This window comes from Athene cunicularia (assembly GCF_003259725.1).
Source record: "Athene cunicularia isolate RWA chromosome 1 unlocalized genomic scaffold, athCun1 chr1_part1, whole genome shotgun sequence".
NCBI lineage: Eukaryota > Metazoa > Chordata > Aves > Strigiformes > Strigidae > Athene > Athene cunicularia.
Window position 1 is genome coordinate 119037919 of NW_020799091.1, and position 26958 is coordinate 119064876.

General features: G+C 39.9%; 1 protein-coding gene across 4 annotated transcripts in view; it reads left to right on the top strand.

Moving 5' to 3' along the window:
* SENP7 (SUMO specific peptidase 7) overlaps positions 1-26958 on the top strand; it is a 47383-nt gene that overhangs the window by 15740 nt on the left and 4685 nt on the right. For all 4 annotated transcript variants that reach the window (XM_026851747.1, XM_026851763.1, XM_026851769.1 and 1 more), the window contains 16 exons: positions 888-1057; positions 2626-2986; positions 3540-3697; positions 4679-4825; positions 6265-6298; positions 7122-7295; positions 9714-9976; positions 12511-12644; positions 13824-13940; positions 15414-15533; positions 17729-17821; positions 18623-18834; positions 19250-19305; positions 19645-19682; positions 19901-19969; positions 22289-22439. In XM_026851747.1, coding sequence (XP_026707548.1) covers positions 888-1057; positions 2626-2986; positions 3540-3697; positions 4679-4825; positions 6265-6298; positions 7122-7295; positions 9714-9976; positions 12511-12644; positions 13824-13940; positions 15414-15533; positions 17729-17821; positions 18623-18834; positions 19250-19305; positions 19645-19682; positions 19901-19969; positions 22289-22439 — 2297 coding nt within the window. The remainder of the gene's footprint in view (positions 1-887; positions 1058-2625; positions 2987-3539; positions 3698-4678; positions 4826-6264; positions 6299-7121; positions 7296-9713; positions 9977-12510; positions 12645-13823; positions 13941-15413; positions 15534-17728; positions 17822-18622; positions 18835-19249; positions 19306-19644; positions 19683-19900; positions 19970-22288; positions 22440-26958) is intronic.

Here is a 26958-nt window from a genome sequence, read left to right on the forward strand (position 1 = left end):
TCCAGACCCTGCACCAGCCTTGTTGCCCTTCTCTGGACACACTCGAGTCATTCAATGTCCTTTTTGTTAGTGAGGGGCCCAAAACTGAACACAGTCATTGAGGTGCGGCCTCATCAGTGCCGAGTACAGGAGTCAGATCCCTTTCCTGTCCCTGCTGGCCACGCTATTGCTTATTTAAATATGAATTTTGGAGAGTGTTGGGAGATTTTTCCCTTTTTAATATTATGAGGAGAGCACAGAAATAAAATAGGCATTGCATGGAGTGTGTGTGTTTCCTCAAAATGCATTTTTTTACTAATATGGTAAAATATATCAAATAGCTGTTTTACATAGGAATAAAGCTATTGTGAATCAGATCTGTGGAAGAAAAAGGAAACTGAGGGAAACTTCACTGCACCTTACAATCTGACTTTATAAAAAAGTCTTTTATACTCAAGAATGTAATACATTAAAAATGTTCAAATGGTTTGTTAACTCTGCAAAAATATTTATGCTATATGAATGTATTTATTGTTGACAAACGAGCTCTATACTGACTCTCCAGGACAAACATACTATATTTTTATTACTGGTTAATAATATCTGCACATTAGAGCAGGAAATGGAGAATATTGCAGGAGATAAAAGAAAGACTGAAGTATCGAGTGCTTATTCTTACTTGGAAGGGAACTGTGAATTTGGTTATGCCCTTATCTTAACTAATCGTGCAATAATAATCCTAATTATTTTAGGGAATATATTTTGACAGCCACACATGATTCAAAGAGGGAAGAATTATCATGGAAGGTATCTGCTTCCATACATTTTTATTTAAGATGTAACAGATATGAAGAAATACAAGGACTTTTAAGGATAACCCATTAAATCACTACTTTTTTCTGACACAGAAAACAAGAACTATGATGAACTGGAAAAGAGGAGCAGAAACATGAACAGCACCACTCTTAGTCAGAAGGAATCCAGCTCTTTTGATTCTGAGAAAAGGAAAAGAAGATCTAGTGGCCATATTTTTGATTATTGTAATGCACACATTCCAGAAAAATCATTTCTACTATCTGTAAGTTGCACTTAATTTTAATGTATGTGTTTGTATACACACATTCACACACACTTCAGTAGCAGCAGTAGCAACATCCAAAATGAAAGAATTATACTAATAAGTAGGGTATATAGGGATACTGTTACACTTGTTGAAGGAAAGTAGTTCAGTGGTGCATAAAGAAGAGTGAGGCATATGTACTTCTGTTGGCAATATCAGAATATAAAGGTTGTGAGAAGTGAATGACAATGTTTCCTTCAGGTAGGAGCATGGAGTAAAACAATTTTGGAAATAAGGCATCTAGCTACTTAAGTGAGGCTTCTTTCCCAGATGATACAGAACTAATTAGGGACTTAGATGTAAAAATTACAAAGTATACCTCAGGTTATTGAAAGTTTGCAAATGTCCTTTCTCCTTTCTCCTCAGTCTGGCATACTCTTCCCTAAAGTTTTATTCTAATCTGTCAATGAGATTTGAAAAAAAAAAAAAAAAAAAAAAAAAAAAAAAAAAAGGACTGATGGAATCAGTGCAAACTGTGATTTATATTCAAGCATTTGAATACAATAAAGGCATCTCTATAACCTTCTGATTAAAACCCCACAGACACACATAGTTGCTGAGTCCTGTTCACCCAGTTGACCAAGCCACACATTTGCGAAGTAATGAACATCACAGGTGCTTGGTCTTTCAGTGTCAGACAGTGAGAGAGCTGCTAAAAAAATCAGAAATAGTTTCTTCGGTTTTATCCTGGTTTCAGCTGGGATAGAGCCAATTGGTTGATTTTTGTTTTTTCCCTTCCTTCTTAGTAGCTATAGTAGTGCTGTGTTTTGGGTTCAGTATGGGATTTAATATGAGAAGAATGTTAATAGTGCACTGATGTTTTTCGTTTTTGCTAAGAAATCAAGGACTTTTCAACTTCCCATGTCCTGCAAGTGTGCAGGTACAGAAGAAGCTGGGGGCGGGGGAAGCACAGACAAAGCAATGGACCCAAACTGGCGATTGGAATATACCATATCAGCTAATGTCATGCTCAGTATATGATAAGGGTGGATTGAGAAGCTCCACTCAGATTTTTGGGATGGTGGTTTCAGGATTCTCTCTTCCTGGGGATCACTAGCTGGGAACAGACTGGGCATCAGTCAGCAGGACATGAACAATCACATTGTGTATTATCCATTCGTGTTGTCTACTATTATTTTAATTATATTTTATTTCAATTATTGAATTGTTTTTATCTCAACCTACAAGTGTCCTAACCTTTGCCCCTCCAACTCTTTCCCCCATCCCTGGGAGTGGGGGAGGGTGAGAGAGTGGCTGCGTGGTGTTTGGCTGCAGCCAGGTTGAATCCATGGCAAGTTTGAATGGGAGTTGTAGTAAACTTCTAAAAGCTTGTCCCTCAGGCCTTTATGTAATAACCTTTGGAATACGAGGAGGGAGACATTACCCTCACTTGAGCTCTAAATGCAGCTATGTTAAGCTGTAATTATTTTGTCTAGCACATACATATCTCAGTGATCACTGATCTGAACCATCATAGAAATGTCAAGAAATAAACATATAACCTGTCACTGTTTCCTGTATTATAGAAAGAGCGAAGATTGAGTTCAACTCAGTCTCCTCGCTGCAGAACACCCTGTGAAGATGAACAAGGTCACAGATCCAATACAACTCTGGTGCCGGATTGTATTTCCCAGCCATTAGAAAGAGACTGTAAAGACATTTCCACCCACAACCACTTAAGTCCTGCTCACAGCTGCACAGAGAAACCTGGCTCAGAGTCTCCTCACAGAAATTTGTCAGAGAAACAGCTTTCTGCCACCAGTGAGGATGTAATTTCACCACAAGTTAGTACCATCAGGAAATTAAAGATGGATACTTCGCAGTACCTGAGCAAGCTGCGTAACAGAATCAGCAGGGGTGATCGGCAACCTGCTTCAGTTGACCCAAGTATGTACTGATCTGTGCTGCTGACAGTTACTATTAGTATGTTTAGGTACTAGAACTCATGCGTAACTAACTAGTTGAAACATGGAACAAAAGATTGAAGACAGAGATTGTGGTGTTTGTAATGGATTGTGCAGGTTAGAGAACAGTGCTTAGTGCCAGTGTCCTCTACTGGAGTATAGAGGGTCTTGCTCTTGAGAAACAAATTCCAATCCTTATGTTGCAGCTGATTTTAGGGCTGTGGAAAATCGAGTATGTACTTTTAATGATGCTTAAACTGAGAAAAAAATACTCTCTCTTCTTTGAAGCAACTATGTTGTGGCCTGTTTCTTTTAATAGTCAGATAATTTTGAGGATCTTGAGTAAAAAGTGGTAATAAAGGTACAAAGCAGTGCTTGTTGCATACACTTTCACGCATACAGACCTTGACTGGTTTGGGCAATGTACTTTGATGTTGCATACTGCAAGAGAGAATTCTTTGCTTGTCTGAAATCCACAATAAAATATTGTCAAGTCTGTGTCCTGTAGTATATGTATACTTTTTTTTCCTCTTTAGTTGTCCTTTCCAGTGATGATGATGATGAGGATGGACCTTCTGAATGCACAGAGCTGCTGCAGGATAATATCACTGACAATAAAGAAACAGACCAACAGTCTGACTTCTGTTTCTCAGCAAAGCTATTGGAAAACAACATGGAAAGTCACACAGAGAAGGTAGTCCAGTTTTTAGTCTGTGTATTGTTATGCCAGCTATTTAATTTATTTCTTCAATGTTTATTTTTTCTTGTATATTAGAACAAAAGTGAAATGCTTACAGCAGGTACAATTAGTTCCAGCAACAAGCAGTATCTGCATTAATTTATTTCACAGATATAATTCTGGACAGCCTTCAGAGAAGATCTCTGGCTCTTCAGTATTTTTGCAACATACAGTGTATTTCATATTTTGAAAGCAAGCATTTGGAAGTGTTTAATATTAGGAAACAGAAAGGATCAAATAGTAACCTGAGCTAGAGGTAGACATGATGAAGATAGGACTGTGAAAAAACTTTTTTTCACACTGTTTTATGTTCATTGTAGTTCAAGCCAGTAGTTTCTTCATGTCATCCAGTCCTCTCTTGTAATTCAGTGCATAGAGAAGTTCAAGGGTCTTTGCTGACAGCAGACAGAGATAGGGTAAAGTTCCCCTTCCTGTGTGGCTACTGGTAGAATTTGAATCTAAAACTAGCCATAAAGGTTGTTGCCCCATTTTAGACTTGATTAGCTTTGTGCTGCTTGCTTTGACCTGGATTTGGGTTCCCCCTGTAATACTGAAACAAGTAGAGGAGCCATTGCTGCCTCTTCTCACAGGTGCATCATTTGGATCCTAAGCATTGAATTGGATCCTGTGCCTTTGATATCAAGAGGTGTATTTTTTGTTGCTCTGTTGTTTCATTTTTCACTTGGCTCTAGATTAGTAAAGAGCACAGGCTATATCTTCGCAGTGAGAGCTTTAGAGGTAGTGAAAGATACTGTTATGCCCTTAAGGACATTGTCAGTAATGGTTGTAATAACATTTAAAGATTTTTAATATGGAATTTTTATATGAGAGTTGGCTTTGGGAGTAAATTCTTACAAACATGAAAACTCCTAAGTTTACAGCAGGGACATATCTCATTTAAAAGCCTGTAGTAAATATACTTTTTTTCCCCCACAGTTTTTAACAGAGTCATTTGAAGATAAATGTCCTATCAGTTTACCTCCTGGAAGCACATCTAGAAAAGAGATGGCCCCAGGATTGGATGTTGAATTTGATAATCTGTACATTGGGAAATTTAAATGGTTACCAACAGGTCCTGCTAGGGTAAGTTGTTCTATTATGGTGATATTTTGAGAATATATAAAAATTATAATTCTGGTTGAGCAAAGCTAGTGGTACTTTGCGTGGAAGCACTGAGTTTTGATTATTATTGCATCTGATTGCTTTGGCTAAGCAATGGAGTGTGTAGTCCATTACCTTGTATGTTTGGATTGCTGTCAGTAGAGAGGCTAATTGGGATTTTCTGTGGCCCCAGTTTTCAGAGGTAAAGGTTCTGTATAAATGCTGAACTGGAACAGAAATTATACTGAGGAAGCTTTTCATGAAATCTAATGGAAAATAATGGCCATGTTAATGTCACTTGAAATAAATACCAGTTACTTTTCTCAGAAATAGTACAGATATTAGAATAAAGTAATACATAGTGATCAGAGTTCAGATATGTATTATGCACTAATCTTGCCTTTTAAACAGAAAATTGCTTATTTTGTAGCTTTAAAGAACATAAAAACAATACTAAAAGCATTAGTGCATAGGCAGCATGCTACTCACAGGGTAAAGAAATGTAAGTGAAGGTGTACTTCAAATGGAGAACCAGCTGCAGGAGTTTCAACGGGTTTTACCAGGCTCATTCTATTGCAATTGAAAAAGAAATGTTTAAGCATGTATATCTTTTTGCTTACAGTAAGGCATTTTGAAATCTCGGATTGTAGTAAATTCAGCTTTTTACCAAACACTATTTTTTGTGCTTCAGTTCTCATGCAGTGATGAAAACATTTAATGAAAATTGCCTAATTTAATATGCTGAAATAATTTGAAGGATGAGTTGAAATATTTTTAGAATCAGTGCTTTTAGGTGGAAAGTGAAAATTTTCCTTGGAAAAAAACAACTTTGTACTTACTGTGCTAATGAAACCTCTTCTCTCAATGTATGTGACAACCTTCTGTCAAAGTGACAATAAAGCATTCCTTATTTAGCCAAGTCCTTTTAACATAGCGCAGTGTAAGTGGAAATTTAAAGGCCTTTAATTCAAAGGTTAATGTAAATAGCAAAGTATAGAGTGTCCTTAATTCATACAGTGCAGCTGACAGTCTTTATCACGAGGTGCTTAAGCCCCTTTTGTCCCAAGTGCTTATAATTTTTTTTTCTTCTTCACATCTTTCTGCTTATTTCTCAGTGCTTAGCACCTCTGGAACTGACTTTGCTGTCATTTAGATTCTGCAATATATATTTAGGAGTGTTGTTTTAGGTGAAACAGGCAATATTAAGTCTCAAACTAGGCATATTGGACTTGGTAGTGTTAGGTTAACAGTTGGACTTGATAATTTTAAGGGTATTTTCGAAGCAAAATGATTCTATGATACTATTTTCAGTTTATTTGGCTATAAGCAAAAGAAAATATGCAGATAATTAAAAATTCTAACTTTGTTTTAACCAATTGTTAAAACCCAAACTAATTTATACTTCTTAAATCTTGTTTCAGTTTACAACCAAGTGTATTACGATCCCATTTCAGGGTAAGAGAATTTTCTTCCTATAGCATTCTCTCAACTGTATCTTTAAAATATTGTGTTAAAATACTCGGTATATATTTATATTATGAATAACTTGTAATCTTATTTGCTTTCAGGAAGACATTAAATAATTTTTACAATTTCCATTTTTCAATAAATAGAAGGATCAGTGTCTATAGTGTAAGCATTAAAAACGTAGCAGCTTCTTAACTTTTAAGGTGAACTTGCAGTTTTAATGGCATTGCCTCCTGCATTCCTGCATATATTAAGTTTTGAATATGACTACACATGTTTTTGAGGTGAAACATTAATCTTTTCAGGTAAGGGTTTAGGCCCTTGGGTTTATTAAACAAAAACATATGAATTGACTAAAGCTAAGAGGAATGTAAGTGTGGATGTGCATTCAGTCCATTTTCCAAAGGTGATGTGTGGTTTCTGTATCTTCTAGGAGAAGGTTTGTGAGTAGGTCTGAACTGAATTGAATGAAAGTCAGTAGGAGTTCATGATTTGCAATTTTTTTTTGCTATATTTGTAGTACTAACTGTGCTTATTCTGAGCAAAAATATAATTTATTTCATGAAGAATCCTTCATTTAGATGTTTAACTTTTGGGGTTACATTTTTGGTAACTTTGTTTTACATAGTTTGATGTAACTGATTTAGGTATTAAATTCTCAACACATTTTATGTAATACCAGGAATAAAATCTACAAGTACTGTTTTAATACACTCTGATCATACTTATATTTTAGTGTGCAATTACTGTGATGTGTGACTTTATCCTTGGCTGTGAAAGATGTGGTTATTTTAACTTTTCTCTTATACAGTGGCTCTTAATAAGAATATTAAGCTGACAGTGGATACTCTGGATCTGAGAAGATTTGGCTTGTGGAGAGTTGATGGTGGCAGTTCTTCAGCAATGATAATTTTCCTTTGGTTATCTGTAGATTATGTGGAAAAAATTGAAACCCAACTAGGAAAGTTAGTTACCAGCAAGCCATGTGAGTAATCTCTTTCCTTTGAATGCAGTGAAAAGGTCTAATATATGGCATGTCAGTAAAGGAGTTATTTTACAGTTGTGCTTCTGGAATACTGAGGAAAGCCTATAGCTTTTTTTAAAGGTTGGTCCATTTTGCTTTTCTAAAATGCCTCATTATATATGTATACTTGTATTTGAAAGAAAAAGGTAACAGTGATACAAATCCACTGCTACTTAATAAAATAATCTTGTAACATAGTTCAGCTGTAATCTGCCTGAGGAGGCCTTCTGAAACTACTAGGCTTGTGTATAAAGTATCTCTCCCTTTAAAACAAATTGGATGTTTTAAGTGTCCTTACTCTTGAGTAATGTATATGCTAAAGGAGCGGCTTGGCAGACGAAAGTTGATGTGAGCTTTGACAAGACTGCATTGGTCCATTGCATTATTATTGGAGAACGTTTCCAAATGGGCCATTTAGTTTGGCCAAATGGGCTATTTAGTTTGTAGGGTATTATGGACTGACTCTATCTGTTTTTCTGGTGTGAAGCTTAGGCAAAAGTTAGACTCAGTTTTACAAAGTATTCAGAGTGGCACTATCATAACAAGGTTTTTACATTGGCAAAATCATTGCAAAATGATGATGTCAGAGTTACCTATATGAAATTTAACGGTATGTATACCCTGTACAATCACCATCTGTATGAAAGAAAATTTTAAATAATGTTATCTTTACATAAGGAGCACGAGTGGTTGGAAGTGAGATACTGCGTAAAATTTTAGCAGTGACTTACCTTTACTTGACATAAGTTTATCAGTTGCTGATAGCTTCTGTAGACACAGCTGACAGTGAAATGAGTGCAATCTGAGTATGAAGCTGTGAGGCACTCTTTAATCTTAGCTTTATTTACCTTCATCACATTCTTGTTGTAGGAGAAACCTTCAGGAGTTGTTATTAAATTTCTATGCTTGAATATTTTATGCCTTTTAAATATCTAGTAATTTAAATATTTTGAAATGTATGTAGAGACTTGTTGAAACAAATCGGTGATTGTTTTACAGACTGTGGAAGTGGTTGCTGTGATTTTCCTCTGCCTTCTTAGTGTGTTAATATTAGAGAAAAATATGTAGTGCCAGGTCTGACAGCCTGAGAGGGGTGAGGCTGCTGCAGCTCCATGTCGCCAGGTCCAACCAGTAGCAAGGCTGAAGATGTAGTCCCAATAGGTAGAGCACACAGAGCACTGACATACACCACATGGACGCGTAGTTTGCCTCACGGATGGCACAGACACACAGCACTCATACAAACACAGATTGCACCAACAGCCTCATCCTACTCCCCTCTCTGGCTGAGCAGGATGGAGGCCCACTAGTGAGAAAATACACAAACATATATGTATATATACACACGCATATGTACAAGGTGAATGCCTCTGTCAACTGGGCTCAGATGCTCGGTCTGCCTAGGCACTGACCCTGGATCCCAGCTCCCCAGTTGCTGGCACCTGGACATACAAGCCACTGAGGCCAGTTCAGTTGGTGGAACAGACTATCATGTGCATGCAGGCACACAGCTGGCCAGGACTTCCCTGGTCCCAGTAGTTGACCCTGCTGTGCTCTCATCCTTAGAGATACATAGGCAGACTCACAGCCAGAGCTGTCCCGGAGGGACCTGCTCACCCTCCTGGCTTCCAGGGCACTTCACCCGTTCACCTAGTTTGGCTTCCTCTTCACTAATAATCATGCTCTCTTGCACACACGCACTCGCTCCACTTGCTGTGCTCGGGCCCCCATACACACACATCAAATAGTCTCCTTCATCCAGGAGAGATTTATAGAGGGATTCAGTAAGATGGCAGGACAGAGTGTGCTGATCAATGCACAGGGCATGGCCAGACAAGTGTATTAACCAGCAAAGTATTTAGATGTGACTGATCTTTTTTATGCCCTTAGTCCTCTATTTTCCTATGTTTGCCCCCCCCCTACCTAAATGCCTCCCTTTGATTCTTTCCTTAAACATCCCATAATAAGCCCTGTGCAATCCCAAAATGTCCTTCCCCTGCATCCTGTCACATGTGCCATACACCTCAGCAGTAGCACCTTCTCAGTCCAAAAGGTGCTCTGGCACTGACTCATTTTCATGGGTTTCAGGTCTGGACCCTGGGGCTGAGGATCTCCTAGGGAAGCCCTGGGAAGAGCCCAGAGGGGGTGTCCCGTTCTCCCAGCCCTTAATTAGGGTTTCTTCCTGCCACTGTGCCCGTGTGCTCCTCTGGGCCTGTGGAGGTGGGCCTTTGGAGGGCTGGTGGCCTCTGATGAATGTAGCAGGATATTATTTGGGCTCTTCCTCCTGCCATTGTGTCTCTGTGTTCTTTTGTGGGTGTGCAGAAAAGTTTTTATCACATAAGCTAATAGTTAATGCTATCCTTTCTCTCCTTTTTCTAGCCAAATCTAGTGAATTTGTCTTTCTTGAACTATCCCAACCACTCACAGAATGGAAAGAAGACAGACTAAATGCACTGATTACAAGTGTGAGCAAGAAGAACAGAGCACCAGATCTCTCTGAGGCTTTGTCTTTGAAGCAAGCATTACCCTTGTTGAAAGACCTTTCTCCTGAAGAGAGCTCTTTTATGAGTTACAGTAAGGATCTACTAAAGCAATGTATGCCAAAAGTGGGTACCTTGGAAGCCCATGAGCCTGCAATTCAGGTTAGTGTGTAGCTATTACTCGATTCATGACCACCTGTTAGCATTCACACATTCTAGTAAATTTTAGATAAGCCTTCTTTCTTAATCCATAGCTCAAAAAAAACCAGTCACGTTTGTGATTTCTCTTCCACAGTGGGGCAAGATTTGCAGTAAACTAGATTATGTCCATGGAGGGATAGTGTATAGACCTCTTCACTAAGTGGCAAATACTAAAACTTAAGCTTGACTCATGGTTATGTATGCCTAGAACCACAGGGATTTCCTGCCCTTGTCCTGCCTTCAGGACAGCAAGTTGGCAGTAATCAAGTAATGAGTGATGAATCCATTTTTCAGTTGAGCTGGAAAAGAAGGTGTCTTATCCCACTGTCCCCAGCTAGGATAGGGCTAAATTTCCCCAGCAGAGAAGGGGGAAGGGATCTCCAGCCAGGTTATTCATACCATGCTGATGTCAGGTCCGGGCGCAGGAGCGCAGGAATTTTCTTCCTTTGTGGGTTTTGGTCGCGGGAAGCACGGGGCTGTCTGTATCCATTATGGTATCTCTCTGTATATCTTTTGTCTTGTTTACTGTTATTACTGCTTACTGTTGTTACCATTGCTGCTGTTGTTGTTCAGATTGTTTATCACACTGTTGTATTAAATTTCTTCTTATTTTAACCCAGGGTTTGTGCCTCACTTCCAGCCTGACCGGCTGAGGGAGGGGGAGGGGCAACGGCAACGTGGTCTCTGGTCCTGGCCAGGCTTAAACCAACACACTCAGTGGGTTATGAGGGGGGTGAATCTTTTGAATTCCCCAGGGCCTGCGTGCGGGTGGAAGAGCCAGTCTTTGCTCGGCAGAGCTGCAGGGTGCGCTGAATCACCACAGTGCCTCAGAGGAACAACTGTGCTGGTGACTTTATTAACTGACCACTTTAGTAAGTGAATAGAGACAATTCGGCAGCAATCAGCTGATAAGTGTCAGGAGAACTAATAAAGGCACTTTGGCATGAGACTATTTTCCTAATAATCCATCAATGAACCACCAATCCCAATTTAATTCCTACAAAACTTATGCATGTGAATAAGTAAGAGAGAGAGAGAGAGAGAGAGAGAGCAGAAAGAGGAAAGACAAAAGAGAGGAGGAGGGGATAGCAAAAAGGAGGATCACCGCCCTTGGATCCCATGTTGTCGCAGAGTAGCCAGCATGGTCCATAGATGACGGGTCAACAAAGACACACATGGGGTGTTGCCTTTATAGAGTCTTGCGCATGCACAGTAGGTTGTTCCAGAAAGTTCTCATTTTCTTTAGCTTGTACCTGAGCAGTTAGGATAGTTCTCTCTCTGGGCAACAACAGTAGGGAGAGAGAGAGAAATGGCCCACTGCCCCACCTCGGCAGAGCTCGCTCCACTTTGCCCCCACAGGACCTCGCACTCGAGTTGGAGACATCCTCTTTATAAACAGTTTCTTGTTCATGAAGAGTTTGTGACAGAAGGGGTGCAGCAGAGGAGTAGCTCTGTACCTTGCTTGTTCCTCACCATTCTTGTGGGGGCTCCACAGCTTGAAATGCTAAATGATTCCTAAGGCTGCTGGGGAGATGGGGCTGTGCAAATTAATGTGTTAATACACCTCCCTCTGAGGAGTAAATGTCTCAACCCAACTCCACATCATTGTCACTTCAGAAATTACGTATGTTTGTTCCCATCGGTAGAAAGCACAGAGACAACAAATCAGTCTGGCTGTGAATCTGGAAACTTAAAAACTGAGCCAGGCAGTTCAAATCTGTATCTTTTTTAGGCAAATTAAGAACCAGATTTTCATACCTTCCAAGCATACACAGCACCTAGTAGGACAGTCTGATACTTGTCTCCATCCTTTCAGGTCCCGTTTCTTCTCCAAAACCAATTCTGTGTCAGTTGGCTGAATAATGCTTAAACAGTTTTAGAGAGAGGTTATAAACAGATGAAGACCTGTCATCATTTTAAAATGGACAAAACTTTTTATTGTCTGAGCAGTGGCATGTTTGCCTAAATCCTTGTCCTGGTTCAGCTAGGATAGGGTAGAGAGGGGGAAGGGATCTCCAGCCAGGTTATTCATACCATGCTGATGCCAGGTCCGGGCGTGGCAGCGCGGGAACTCTTTCCTCTGTGGCTTTGGTCGCGGGAAACACGGGGCTGTCTGTAACCACTGTGGTATTTCTCTATATATCTTTTGTCTTGGTTACTGTTGTTGCTGTTTATTGTTGTTATTATCGCTACTGTTGTTGTTCAGATTGTTTATCACACTGTTATCTTAAATTTCTTCTTATTTTAACACGGGGTTTGTGCCCTACTTGTGTCTGAGGGTGGGGGAGGGACAACAGCAATGTGGTCTCTGGTCCCGGCAGGGCCTAAACCACCACAATACTGATGTTTATACTTATGCTCTCCAGCCAAATTCCTTTTCAGTGATGCAGGATACTCCTGTGGGCCTCAGGCTTGTTTTTTTTGTGTGTTCTGTTTTACATATTAAGTTATATAATGCTTTTTACTATTATTATTGTTTGGATTTTTTTTTATAGGAATCGAGACCAAAAGTGGCCAGGCCCAGTTATGCCCTTGCAAATAAACAGAGTAGTGGTTTCTATTCTATCTCTCTGTCCTCTGCACTGAATGAAGAATGGAAAGAAGTAAGAGAAATTGGAGCAGTTAAGAAGTAAGTATATTTCATATAAATAAGAAGATGAAAATAAAACGAACTGAATAAACAAATTGCTGGAATAAAAGCTGTGGATTAACTATGGTTCTCTAGTTGATTTGCAAGTGTTGTGTGAAAGATGCTCTAGAAATCTAAAATAGTATCACCAAGTATGAATGTAGTTATTCCTGTTTCCATCCTAATAGTTAACAGACAAAATGGACATGTTACAGAATGACAGAAAAATCTCACAGAAGTTAGAGAATACTTGAGCTGTGACTACAAGCTCATATCATGGATGCATGAATGGGAGGGTAGGGACCTCATGGCTTCTGTGAGTGTCCATCTAAGTCTGTATCACAGCAAAACTATTGCTAACTTGAACCGAACCTTTCTTTTAAAATCTAAATAATGTTTTCTTTCACTGTTCTGTCACACTCTAGTTTGTCATACAATTTACCAGTTAATAGAGGAGCTTGGTTAACAAAAGACATTAGAAAATATGAACACGCAAATATGTAATGCAGTGTGATACTAGGAGACTGCTGATGTCTCAGTTCTGTTTGCACTTGCCTGTTAGTCCTCATACTTCTAATATGGCAAACATTAGCGAAGTAAATTGCTCTTAAGAACTCTTGCCTTTTGCCATCACTGTTTTTATTGACAGTATAGCAATTGGTTCCCGTTAAGTAACGTGGTTGTTAATCTAGAGCTGTTTAAATACTAGTGTTAGAGGTAACTTGGGCAGTTCAAAAGCATTTACAGTACCTATGCTGCATGGTGTGTAAACTCAGCTTCCAGCTTGGAAATGTGGAAGTCCTTATTGGAGTTTCAATGAATAGAAAATCACTGTTCATTCATATAATTTGAGAATACGTCCCCTAGTGTTTCTTGCCATTTTATATAGCCATTTGTCAAAATCTTTTATCAAAAATAGAAAACCAAGATGAAGGTAAAAAATTATTTCCTTTTCAAAAGTTTTTATCAAAATTTCAGCGTGCATTGGGGTGCATGTTTCTTTCATAACACTTATCTATTGGAGGAAGAAATGGTAAAGAACTTTTGAGTTAGTCAACAGTTTTGAGAACTACGACTTTTAACAGGATTTCTAGAAAATCTTCTACATGTGGAACAGCCATACTAAGAAGAATGTCAAGTAAAACACAGTTTGTCACTGTTGTGATTTGTGTTTTCCAGCTTAATTGTTTATCCACCCCCACCCGCAAAAGGAGGACTGGGAGTCACAAGAGAAGACCTAGAGTGCTTAGAATATGGAGAGTTTCTCAATGATGTCATCATTGATTTCTATCTTAAGTAAGTAATCACAGCCTTAATTGTACCCTTCTTTCTGGGACCTGATCTGGACTTGAATGTTACTGTAAATGTTGGTCACTAAATACAACAATTTCAGAAGTAACAGTATGATGAATTTGTAAGTTGGACTCTTTAAAGCTTTGTATTTTCTCAGCAGTTTCATTTGTTTCAGTTTCATTCTTGTCCCTCTAAAGAGCTCTGATATAATCCAGACAGAATATCTGTGGGAGAAAAGCCTCTTGGCAACCTCACAGAACAGCGCAGGGCAGTTTTAAGCAGGCATTTGAACAAAGTAGAGGGTCTGTACTAGTAATTTATTTACTAAGTTTGCATGAAGTGGAGCATCCTCTGCTATTCTGTGTGAATTCAGGAATTCTTCTGATGCACAGCTTCTGCAGAAAGGAACACAGCTATTACTTCTTGAGGAAGTTGTGTTTGGCTTACCTGCTTTATGTCACCCTGCTAAAGTTGCATGTGAAAGCAAGTTTTTCAGAACTGGCATTGTGGGCCTTCATTCCCTAAAGATGAGGTTTATTTTCCCTGTGCTGACTTAAACCTAAGCAGAATTCTGGCTCTTTTGAAGGTTGTCTGCAAGAATTCCTAGGAAGCCAGTTAAAACTTCTTGTCTAGAGTGGGAAAGGAAATGTGTACCAGAGTGTTTTGATGCAGTTTTACAGCAAAGCCCCTTGTATTTTGCTCTAAACTATTTATAAAGCATGCCACATGGTCCTCTCAATAGCTGTAGCTTCATCTTGCTAGAAAAGGAGGATTTGAATAAAGGAATTTAATGCAATCATCGCAGAAACCCCTCTGCTTTTTTAGTTTGTTAGACTTCCGACATTCTCAGTTTTCATTGTGTTGCAAGCTGCATCATGTATGTCTTGTGTTGGCCAAGTCATCAGCTGAAGCTGGAGGCACCTTGTGTAGTATGCCTGCAATTATGAGAGCTTTGGCCTTCTAGGAAGAAAAAATAATCTGATGTTTATAATGATCAACAGTAAAATCATACAGAATGAGCACTTGTAGAATATTTGTCTTAACTTTCACATGCATAACCTGTAGAAGTAAAGTGGACAATTTATAGTACAAATTTGTTCTGTGCTTTTTGTATACACAGGAGTATAACACTCCATAGGTTTGTACTCGGTTAGGTTTCCAAGCCTGTCTTAATTGAAAGGTCTAGGAATTTAACTCTCAAAATAAAATCAGAAGCATTAATACTGGAGCACAAATCTGAGATAAAAAAATAACTGCTTTCTTAGTAGTTGCTTGGCTGTTACGTACTCTGATGATGTCCACCCATGTGCATGCTGAAAATAGAGAGAAAAGTTTGGCATGATTAGCAGCTACGAAGGCAACTGATAGTAAGCATAACCTGAGTACGATGAGTCATTAGAATAATTGTCCTTTTTTATCAGTAATTGTACTTTTTTCTAGAAAAGAAATTTAATTTCCTTATTTTTTCCTTGATAGATACCTGTTGTTGGAGAAGGCACCAAAACATCTTGCTGACCGTACACACATTTTTAGCAGTTTCTTCTATAAGTGCCTGACCAGGACAGAAAAAAACTCTGAGGGGGATCTCAAAGTTTCGTAAGTTCATTTTAGATGTGATTATGACTAGAAATAATGGTGCCACGTGGAAGTACTGCAGATCACCTCCTAATTAGCACATAAAATAGTAATCAGTATTCTCTAAAGGATTAGTGGTTAAATGTTGTAAATAACAATTTAAGGATACTGCTTTTTTTTTAATTAAAATCTACATGTGATTCATACTGAATATAAATGAAAATGATATCACCTTTCTTCAACTTTATCTGAATTTTTACTTCAGACAATTATGTCTACTTTGAACTTTTTATTATAAACTTAGGGTTTTGCAAGGCATTCATAATTTTAAGAAATTGTATTCTAAAAATATTTTTCAATTTACCACATATTTTACATAGTGGTAATAAATTATTTTCCATGTTTTTAGTAAGAATATTTTTTTACCAAGTTTACACATTTGTTTATTAATACATGAGCACAGTGGAATTGGAGAGTTTCACAAAGAGGTATCATTAGCAGCTCAGGAAGCCTGTATCACTTTGCGTTTCTGGCTAAGACTGTATAAAGGGTAGGACCATCCCTAGCACACTTTCTGTTCTTCTCAACACTGAGGTTAAAGAGTGGAGCTTGCCCTGCCATTTTACTTACAGTGGTGATCTACCAGCAACTTTTAATTCTGTTTTCACCATTCAGTTTATAAATTTTTTTTTTCTGTTTCTCTCTGAAGTGATTTTTCTGCTGTTATCTGTCAAGTCCCTAGGTTTTTCATTCTACTGGCAAACAAGGCCACCTGCACAAAGAATGTGTCATCCTGTTTGTGTTACAGTCACTGCTGGGTAAAAGCTATGTTAAAGGGAAAAAAATTCAACTTCTGTAATATCCTCAAAGATGTCTCAAAAATTCAGGGACCTGTGCTTGAGAGAATGTTTTCCATCATTTTACTGTCTTCTGACCCTGAATGTTCTGAGGTGGAGGCAACATTATCCATGTTAAGAATGCTGTTGTGTCTTGATCCGATTCCTTTTACAAGGCTGGACTGTCCATAACCTCCTTGAGGAACTGGAATGGCACTCTTAATTCCTCACATTTCAAGGACTGTAACTGCTCTGGATCAGGAGATAGCTTTGGAAATTCTAGTTTTGTGTTTGGGCCTAGATACTTGCCTGATGATTACAGGTGGTTTGGGTTTTATTTGTTTGTTTCTGTGGGGTTTTTTTGGATAAATGGATAGTGGAAAATTGGGCTCCGTACTCTTGTAACTGAAGTTAATCTCAATTGATGTAACTACTTACCTTAAAGACCCTTTGCTTCCCTTTATTCCCACTGCTTAGGCAGTAGATTGGGAAAGCTCCTTTATATAGGTGCTTTCCCAGGCTGCAAACACACCTTCCAAGTTCCCAGTGGTTTTAGAGTCATGTAGCAGAGGAAATTTGCAGCAAGTCATCACTTAATGTTGGTTCATGCAGAGTCCCACAGCAGCCTGTTTTTCCATTCCTCACTCCTCCCGTTCCTCCTACACTGATGCTACATTTCTTGATCACAGATCAGGGCGGAATCAGAATGGTAATAGGGATGTCTCCTGAGTAGTGAATTTTGCTTTCCGATCATATTGGAACAAAGTTCTGTGAACCATTGGTTTCTATTTCAACTTGTGCAAACTAAGAAAGTTGAAAATCTAAATTTAGATTTCTTAAATTTTTCTTATTCTTGTAGTATTCTGTCCTCATGCTTTGACTGTAGGACTGGAATTTTGCTCCAGCATTTAAAACTCAGGACTGGAGGAAATCTGTCTTAGTTCTGACTTTGCTACAGGTGTGTTGCAAGACCCTGTGCAAGTCATTTAGCTTTTTCCTTCAAAAGTGAAAGTTGTTCAGACAGGTCTTCTAAAGTGGTATTGTGAAGTTTAATTCAGGGATATAGATCTGTTTTTACACTGGCTGGTGTTTAGATGAGATTTTTGCACTTAGTATAGTAAATAATAATTACTGGATAAAAAACTGCAGGAAATAATTTCAAATGTGTGGATGATTTTTTTCCAGAAGAGTTTAAGAAATGGTTCATTAGTCAATTGGGCATAATGGTGTGTTGATTTATTTTTTTCTCTGTTGGGGAAATTTCAAGAGTAAATAATAAAGCCACTGAGGGTCTGGAAAGATGTAGGAGTATTAATCCCTACACCTTGCTTTAACTAAAAAGAACAAATCCAAACAACAATTGTCATTTGGTTTCTGCAGAGCAGCACAGAGAAGACACAAAAGAGTAAGAACATGGACTCGTCATATAAACATCTTCAGTAAAGATTATATCTTTGTGCCTGTGAATGAGGAGTAAGTCTATGTGTTTTAGACACCTTTTCTGATATTTAAAGATATAAACATTTGAATGTTGTGGTGATATCTGTAACCTTGAATCATTGGAAATGAACACATTAGATTTTGAGGAAGTAACAGGTGTGGAATGAGTAATTTTGAAGTCTCTTCAAAAGTTAAACTTTTTATTTAGTTGTCTTTAGTAAACTTTGCATCTTTGGTTTCTGTTTTACTGAAAATTACTTTTATGTATTTTTCAAAATAATTTGTGTGCCATTATGATGACTTCAGTGCACTTAAGTAATATTTCTATAAAGAAATCACAGCAACTGATAGTATCAATTGATCAGGTGTAGCACTTCCATGGTCTGTGCCTTGGGCTGGTTGAATAACTGACCTGCACATGGAAACTCCAGTAAAACTGAATTAGTCATTGAGAGTTACATATGCAAAGTAGCTGCAGAAAGAGATAAGGCTAGAGGCATGCCGTACCTTTAGCTATAATTAAATCTGGGATCACCATCACAGGTTTTTTTTTGGGGGGGGTTTTGGTGTGGTATAGATGCTGAGACACCGATATATTGCTGTGGTGGGTTTGCTGTTTTTTTTTAAAAAAAATTGATACATTTGCTGTTATGCCACAGTTCAAAGTGAAAAATGAATGAGAGGATTAGTATGAGATGCCATGAAGAAACATGGGAATGATGGTTATGTGCCACAGAACAGTTGTCCGTGAGCTCTTGATGTTATAAAAACTTTTCATATCCTTTTCAGAAACAAATGTAATGTAGTTTTAACGTTTTCCCCCCCCTTGGGCAGGTCTCATTGGTACATTGCAGTTGTCTGTTTTCCTTGGTTAGAAGAAGCTATGTATGAGGACTGTCCCCATCAGAATTCAGAGTATCACCAGCCTCAACAGTCTCCACTTTGGTCAGAGAGTGAGAACACTAGACCTGGTTCAGTGTTGGTCTTTCCTGGCAACTGCAAGGATGAAGAAGAAATGGATGCTACCAGAAGTTTATTCTCAAAAGGTAGGTAATCTAGAAGAAAAATATGGAATGCCATACAGTTTTAAGAGTGTCATAATACTTGGAGGGATATGATGTCTTTAAAAAGTACCTTTCACATCAAGATTGATGTAATATGTTTTTATATTACCATGCATGACAAGGACTGCACTGCATTCTTGTCTGCAACTCTGGAAAATACTGTAAGGGACATGTAAAATCATTGGCTCAAATCCCATCATGAGTGGAAAGTTCTTGGATTTCAGTAAGAATTTTATCAGGATTGAAGGTCCTCAGTAATTCTGCTATTTGAACACTCAGAAGGGAAGCAAAATTAGTTTATACTTCAGTATCATATACTAATAATGATCAATTTGAAAATGAAAATATTTCAGTTCGGAAATAATTTCTTAAGACTCGTTAATTTGTTCTTTTGTAGTAGATGGCAATGAAATTGCTGCTTCTGCTTCAATCCTGGATTCATGTCTTTCTAAAGTAAGTGCCTGTTTGTACTGACAAAGGAAACATGTATTACTCTGTTTCTGAAGTCTCTGAGACTTGACCAAGTGATTTTGCATCATCTTTATTGCAGCAGCTGTTGATGTTTGTGTAGCCTGCAGCATGTGCAAAGCACTTTAAATTAGCCTAAAGTCCTCCTTTGCCAACCTATGTTGCCTATGCTGTGCTTTCACATGTTTTTAAAAATTATTTGTGAGTTTCTCCCTTTCTGAAACAGGAGCCTCTCTGGCTTTACCTTTTAAATCTATGAAGACATTTGAGTTCTTAATTGTTTTAGGGTTTTTTAAAGGTTATTTTTATTTTCTCTTCTCCCAGATCTCCCTAAGTAATTCCAAAAAGCAGATTTGTAAAAGGTATGTTTCTGTTTTCATATTCTATCATTAAATTATATTAAGAAATTCTGCAGTAATTCAGTTATTTGTTATAAAGCCACAGCTATAGGGACTTGGCCATTTTTTCCATGTTTGTTTAGATATTGATGCTCTTGTTAAGCTGTATTCAAACAGAAATTAGCTTCAATAGTGTTGGTAATGAAAGACTACAATGACTTGTTTGTTTTTGTCGTGTACAGGCCTTGTATACTCATCTTAGATTCTTTGAAAGCTGGTTCTGTGCAGAAAACAGTTCAGGTTTTGAGAGAGTAAGTAACTATAGCTTCTGTTTACTAGCAAGAGATTCTGCTGATCATATTTCTGTGTTCAAAATACTTTTCTCTATAAAGGTGTATGTTTCTAATACTAAAGGAAAATCCATAAAGAGTCACGATGAAGAAAATTGCAATAGCAATACAGAGGCTTGTGTGAAAAGCCTGTCTTTGTTCTGCAGCCCACATATATTGCATAAATTGTAAAATGGATGGTCTTTTTGAAACTGGAAGAAAGTTAATTAGAGGACACTTTGGGTTTTTTTTAATCCCCTCCAATTCAGTAATGGAGGGTGTTTTTAAGGGTACAAAGCCAAATTCTTTAAAATTAATACCTTGAAATTTAAATGTTTAATTTTCCAAAGGGCTGATCTTAAATTTTTTTTGATGGTACTTACAGAATTACAGTGTTAAATCCCCTCTTATCTATATGCAAAAAAATAGAAACTAGACTGAAGCTGTCTAAAAGCTTGATGTGTCAGTATAGTTATATCAGAATGGTATTATTTGTTTTGAAAAGTTAGAGTAAAAATATATTCAGTCTTTTGTGTGGTAAGTATGTAAGTGTTAGACCATCTTCAAACTGTCACTGTTTTTACACATTCCTAATGACTTTAACATCTATCAGCAGCTTTTTATTGCTAATATTAAATATTTGAAGCTAAACAGAATTGTTCTTTTTGATCTCTGTTTTATTGTTCTCTGTTGTAAAAATCATATCTTTATGCTTTCAATCCTATCTTCAGAATCAGTGGCCAGTTCAGCAAGTTGCTACTGAAGCACAAGAACAGTGGAAAAACCTGATAACAAATAAGTCATAATCAATAAATAAGTGATCCCTTAAGGTTTTTAACAAGTCTTTATATACCTTGTACTCCACTGAAAAGAACAGAAGTCTGTAAACCAAATAGTACCTCCTTCTTGTAAAAGTAAATTCTTCAAAATACTATGTGAGGGTTAGATGAGAATCAGAAACTTTTGTGAAACTATCTCTTCCCTAGGTGGAAAGGCCTCCTCACCATGTGTGTCTTGGGAGGAAGAATGAAAAAGCAATTTTTATTTATTTTTTTAAATCTCTGTAGGATGTATTAGCTTAGTGCTCTATGCTTTGAGCTACTCTGGGGATTGAAATTCCAGACAGGCTAGTTTCTTAGAGTTCAGAGAGATGTCATGAAAGTCAGAAAAGGAAGAGGTGATCTATGGAATTGAGAGATCAGGGAAATTTGGGTAGCCCACCTCTTATTCCTTCAGTTTGCAGTTTTACCCTGAAAGCAGAAGTTTAAGGAGACTGATTCAGGGGTTCCATGACCTCTTCTTTCCTTGGGTTCATTTTTGTTGTGTTTTTGGCAGTGGTCAGGCTTGAACAAATTAATTATAAAGGTTCTTGCAGTTTTCAGGGAAGGTGCCTTATTGAACCATCTTCATCTTTAAATTGCTTCATGTTTGCCTTCTTTTCACAGCTGCTGTTTTTCTCAAAAGCTGTTTTGCATGTTTTATATTTATTTTTATTCTCAGAATTGCAAGGACTTGGGGCTTTTAGAAATCAAACACAAGGTGTGACTTCAGGGAATAAAAATTATATACATTGTCAGACCCTGTGTTTGATTTTCATAAGCTCTGAGCCTTTGCAACTCTGACTGAAGTCAGCAGAAAAGTATAGGTAACTGTTGCCTTTGAAAGTCAGACCCTTATACTTTCAATCCCGTCTTCAAAATCAGTGGCCAGCCCAGAATGTGGGGTCAGTGAGTAGCTACTGAAGCACAAGAACAATAGAAAAGCCTGATAACAAGTAAGTCATAACCATTAAAGAAGTGATCCCTTAAGGTTTTTAGTAAGTCTTTATATACTTCTACACTAGTAGGTTGCAAGGGTTGTATTGGTGGAGTTGTAACTGAAGTTGTTTGTAAGGTGAATTCTAAGTTTTAGGTTAAAAAAACACTGCTGGCCTCTTAGGTTAAGGGCAGGAAAAAATCTGTGTGTTAGCCAGGAAAGATTATTTGAGTGCTTCCTTTAGTTAAGGTTTGAAAATGTCCTGGTATCCTAATAGCTTGAAGAAACTCAGCACAAATAACTTTTAAAATAAAATCATGCATCTTTCTGCTTTGTATATTGCATGTTATGTGGTAGAGATGCCTTTGAACGTGATATTATATTGGGCAGTGGAAATTGTGTTGTTTAAAAGATCATGTGAAAGAAATTCGTTAAAGCTATTTTAGCTTTTTGGCCAGCTCCAGAACAATATTTAGTAGTATCCCAAAATGCACTAAGCTTGGGAGTTATTTCTCAAGTATCTAATCTGTTTGCTTTCTTCTGTAGGTACCTTGAAGTGGAATGGGAAGCTAAACGAAAAACACATCGAGAATTTAGTAAATCAACAATGATTGACCTGTGTCCCAGAGTGCCTAAACAAGATAACAGCAGTGATTGTGGGGTCTATTTGCTGCAATATGTGGAAAGCTTCTTCCAGGTACAAATGGGAACTACCTTCCCCTTTCCCCCAAATCACCTTAAACCCCAAAAAACTTTTTCTGAGGGAAATAGCCAGACACAAAAGCCTGTGATATTCAGCCTCAAAAGTGTCAAAGCCATTTGAAGAAGAGGAGATAAAACCCATTCTTCAAGTAGTGGCAGGGGTCTTTGTATCTGGAGCACAGACAGTCTCTCATCTGTGTTTGTTCACAGACATTTCTGACCTTGTAGTTTAATGTTATTTTTATATTGACACATTCAGTATTTCTGACTAAACAGATGTATCTAGTTACACATTTCTGTCTACAGATTGTTACAGAGGCATCTTTTCTGCACATCTCTTCTTGTAGCCTCTAAAACTTTGGTCAGTCTGTGCATTGGTCTTTCAGAGGCTCTGCAGGCAGCAGCTTCTGCAGAGAGATGGAGGGGAAATCCTTGACAGGAAATGTCCAGAGCTAGGGGAGCCTCTCTTTCCCGTTCAGCATATATGTTTAAACACTTGCAAATGCTGGGCTTCAGGCACTGTCTTTTAGGGTGTCCCAACTCTTCCTACTCCTGATCAGTGCACTGGCCTATTGCTCTGTCCTTTGAATGTCTCTGCTTGTTTGATCCTTATACGTGCTGTCCATGTTCTCTCTGAGAGTCCTGTGCATGGAAAGTGTTAAGTGTTAGGGCCTTAGGCAGTGGACAGATTTTTCTTCTGTTGTGGAACAGATTGCCATTCTAAAGGGTACACTAATGCACACAGTGTGAGGAATAAATGTGAACAATTAGAGATCTGCATGCAATTACAGGGCTAAGGTCTTGTTGAGATCCCAGGAACATGGTGGGATGACCAGAATGCTGTGATGGATGGAAAGAAGCTCTTTAGGAAGGCCAGGCTGGGCAGAAAACAAGGTAGAGTTGCTCTTGATGTGAGACAGCAGCTGGAATGCATGGAGCTCTGCCTAGGGCTGGATGAGCAGCCAACTGAGAGTGTATGGGCACTGGTTAAAGAGCAGACTAATACGGGTGACATAGTAGTGGGCATCTGCTGTTGGCCATCTGATCAAGAACAAGAGGCCTTCTACAGACAGCTACAAGCAGCCTCGTGTCCACAGACCCTGATCCCTGTGGGGGACTGTTACCACCCTGACATCTGCTGGAGAGACAACACAGAAGGTAAGCAATCAGGACATTCCTGGAGAGCATAAATGACAACTTCCTGACCCAAGTAATGGAGGAGCCAGTGAGGAAAGGTGTTCTGCTGGACTGCATACTCACAAGCAAGGAAGGTCTGATTGGGGGTGTAAAGGTCAAAGGCAGCCTTGGCTGCAGTGACCCTAAGATTGCAGAGTTCAGGATCATGAAAGGGAGGAGCAGGGCAAAAAGCAAGATCACAAGCCTGGATTTTGGCCTCTTCAGGGATCTTGGAAGAGTTTCATGGGATAAGGCCCTGGAGGAAAGAGAGATCCAAGAAGCCTGGTTGATATTCAAGGAACACCACCTACAAGCTAAAGAACAGTTCATCCAAGCAAGCAGGAAGTAAGGCAAAGATGCCAGGAGGCCTCTATGGATAGAGGAGCAGCTCCTGGTAAAACTCAGACATGAAAAGGAAGTATACAGAAGACAGAAGCAGGGACAGGTAACCTGAGAGGAATATAGAGACACTGTCCAAGCATGCAGAAACATCATTCAGAAGGCCAAACCCAAGTGGAGTTTAATCTGGTGAGGGATGCCAAAGGCAAAAAGGAGGGCTTCTGGAATTTCATAAGCAGCAAAAAGACTAGGGAAGATGTGGACTGATTGCTGAATGCCCTGGGGCCCTGATGACAGAGGCATGAAAAAGTCTGAACTTCTGAGTGCCTTCTTCATCTCAATCTTTACCTTCAAGATTGGCTTTCAAGAGTCCTGGGCCCCAGAGACAGGAGAAAAGAAAGAAAGAGGGAAAAGGAAAAACAAGGAGGCCATACCGCTGGTGGAAGAGGATCAGGCTACAGAATACTTAAACTGCACATTCATAAATCTGTGGGCCCTAGTGAGATGCTCCCATGAATGTTGAGGGAGCTGACAGATATCATTGTGAGACCACTATTGAAAATCTTTGAGTGTCATGGCAATTGGGAGAGGACTGGAGGAAAGCAAGTCTCATGTCTATCTTCAGTTGCTGAGGAGAGGGCTCCAAGGGAGGACAGCGGCGGGGAACCCTCCTGAAAGCATCAAAAACCGTGGCAAAACCACAAGATGCAAAGGCAGAAGCCCAGGGAAGAGGGACAGCCTCAAGTCGCACCCCCTGAGCGGGAAGGCTGAGCTGCTGCTGCTGAGGGCAGCAGGGACTCAAGAGTGGGCGGAGACAGGAGTGATGGCACCCCACGGCCCTCACGGATAAGAGCAGCCCCCAGGAGCGCAGCAACCAGGGCAGGCAAACAGGGCCTGGAGCCGCAGAAGAGAGAGGCACGGCAGTTCGTGCAGGCAGGGCGAGCAGGCAGAGCACACTCACTCTCCGGGGTCTAGAACTTATCTGAGCTAGGCCCAATTTACCGTCCTCCACGAGTAGACCAAACCATGGTCTCCACTTGCATCAAAACCACCGCCAGAAAGAATGTGGCAACCCAGAGGGAGCTGCCGCACAGACATGCAGGGGTGCAGGTCCCAGGCTGCAGGGAGTGCCTGGGCCTGTCGGTCCTGTTGGAGGGCAGCAGGGACAGCACCTGTGTGTGCTGCCATTAGCTGGGTGACCTACTCAGCCTGGTGGCGGAACTCAGAGAAGAGGTCTAGAGATTAAGAGAATTAGGGAGTGTGAAAGGGAAATTGATTGGTAGAGTAACACCCTTAGCACCCCTAAAGCAACAGGAGCAAATGGAGGGATTACCTGCCACATTTGGAGCCTCATCCTCTTGCTACCAGGCAGAAGGCAGGGCCCTAAGAGACAAGGGAGGCTGGAAACGGGTCCCTACTCAGGGATGCAGGAAAATTCTCTCCCGACCTCCCTCACACTCCATGGTGCCCCTTCACAATAGATTCGGGGCCCTGGAATTTCTGAATGAAGAAGAGAAGGAGGAAGAAAAAGAGAAGAACAGGGAAGACCAAGGTCCACCAAGGCCAGATCATTCTAGACCAGGAATTAAAAACAGCTCTGAAAACAGCCCCAGAAGAGTTATTGTAGTGGGTGACTCCATTCTGAGGGTGTCGAAGGACCCATATGCAGACCAGAACCCCTTCATAGGGAAGACTGCTGCCTCCGTGGGGTCTGGGTCAAGGACCTCACGGCAAAACTCCCCGCTCTAGTGAGAGCCCAAGACTACTACCCTCTTCTGTTTTTTCAGGTAGGTAGTGACGACAGCACCAGAAGGCCTAAAGCAATGAAGAGAGATTTCAGGTCCTTGGGGAAACTGCTTAAGGGGTCGGGGACATAAATAGTGTTCTCCTCCATCCCTTCAGTTGTGGGGATGGATGAAGATGATTACAGGGGAATTCAACAGATGAATTTGTGGCTCCAGGGCTGGTGTTACCATCAGGTATTCATATTTTTCAATCATGGGTTGTTATACAGGGCACCAGACCTTTTGGCATTAGATGGTATGCCCCTGTCCTAGAGGGGGAAGAGGGTCTTGGGGCAGGACAGAGCTTTAAACTAGATTTGAAGGGGGAAGGGGGCAAAACATTGGCCCATCTGAAGGGCATGTATACCAATGCACACAGCATGGGTGACAAACAGGAGGAGCTTGAAGCCATGATGAAACAGGAAAATTATGATGATGTGGCTATTCCAGAAACATGGAGGGATGTCTCCCATGGCTGGAGTGTGCCAGTTGATGGCTACAAGGTCTTTCGTAGGGACAGACAAGGCAGGAGAGGCGGTGGGGTAGTGCTGTATGTCAGGGACTGTTATGTTTGCTTTGAGTACAAGTGTAGTGAAGACAGGGTGGAGTTAGGATCAGGGAGAAGGCCAACAGGGCAGATGTTGTAGTAGGAGTCTACTATAGGCCACCCACCCAGGACAGAGAGGTGGATGAAATATTTTATAGGCATTTGGGTGAAATCTCACAATCACTTGCCCTTGTTCTTGTGGGTGATTTAACTTCCCAGACATCTGCTGGAAATACAACACAGCAGAGCGGGACCAGTCCCGGAGATTCCTGAAATATGTGGGAGATAACTTCCTGATGCAGCCGGTGAGAGAACCGACCAGAGAAGGTGCCCTGCTGGACCTCCTCTTTGTGAACAGAGAAGGGCTGGTGGGTGATGTGGCGGTTGGAGGCCGACTAGGGCACAGGGATCATGAAATAATAGAGATCTCTGTTCTTAGAGAGGCCAGGAGAGGGGGCAGCAGAACTGACATCCTGGACTTCCAAAGGGCTGACTTTGTCCTGTCTGGGCACCTGCTTGAAACGATCTCCTGGGAGATGGTCCTGAAGGGTACAGGGGTCCAGGAATGCTGGGTGCTCTTAAAGAAGGAAATGTTTAATGGCCCAGGAGCAGGCGGTCCCCAGGTGCTGTAAGAGAGGCCAGTGACAGGGAAGAGCACCCTGGCTGAA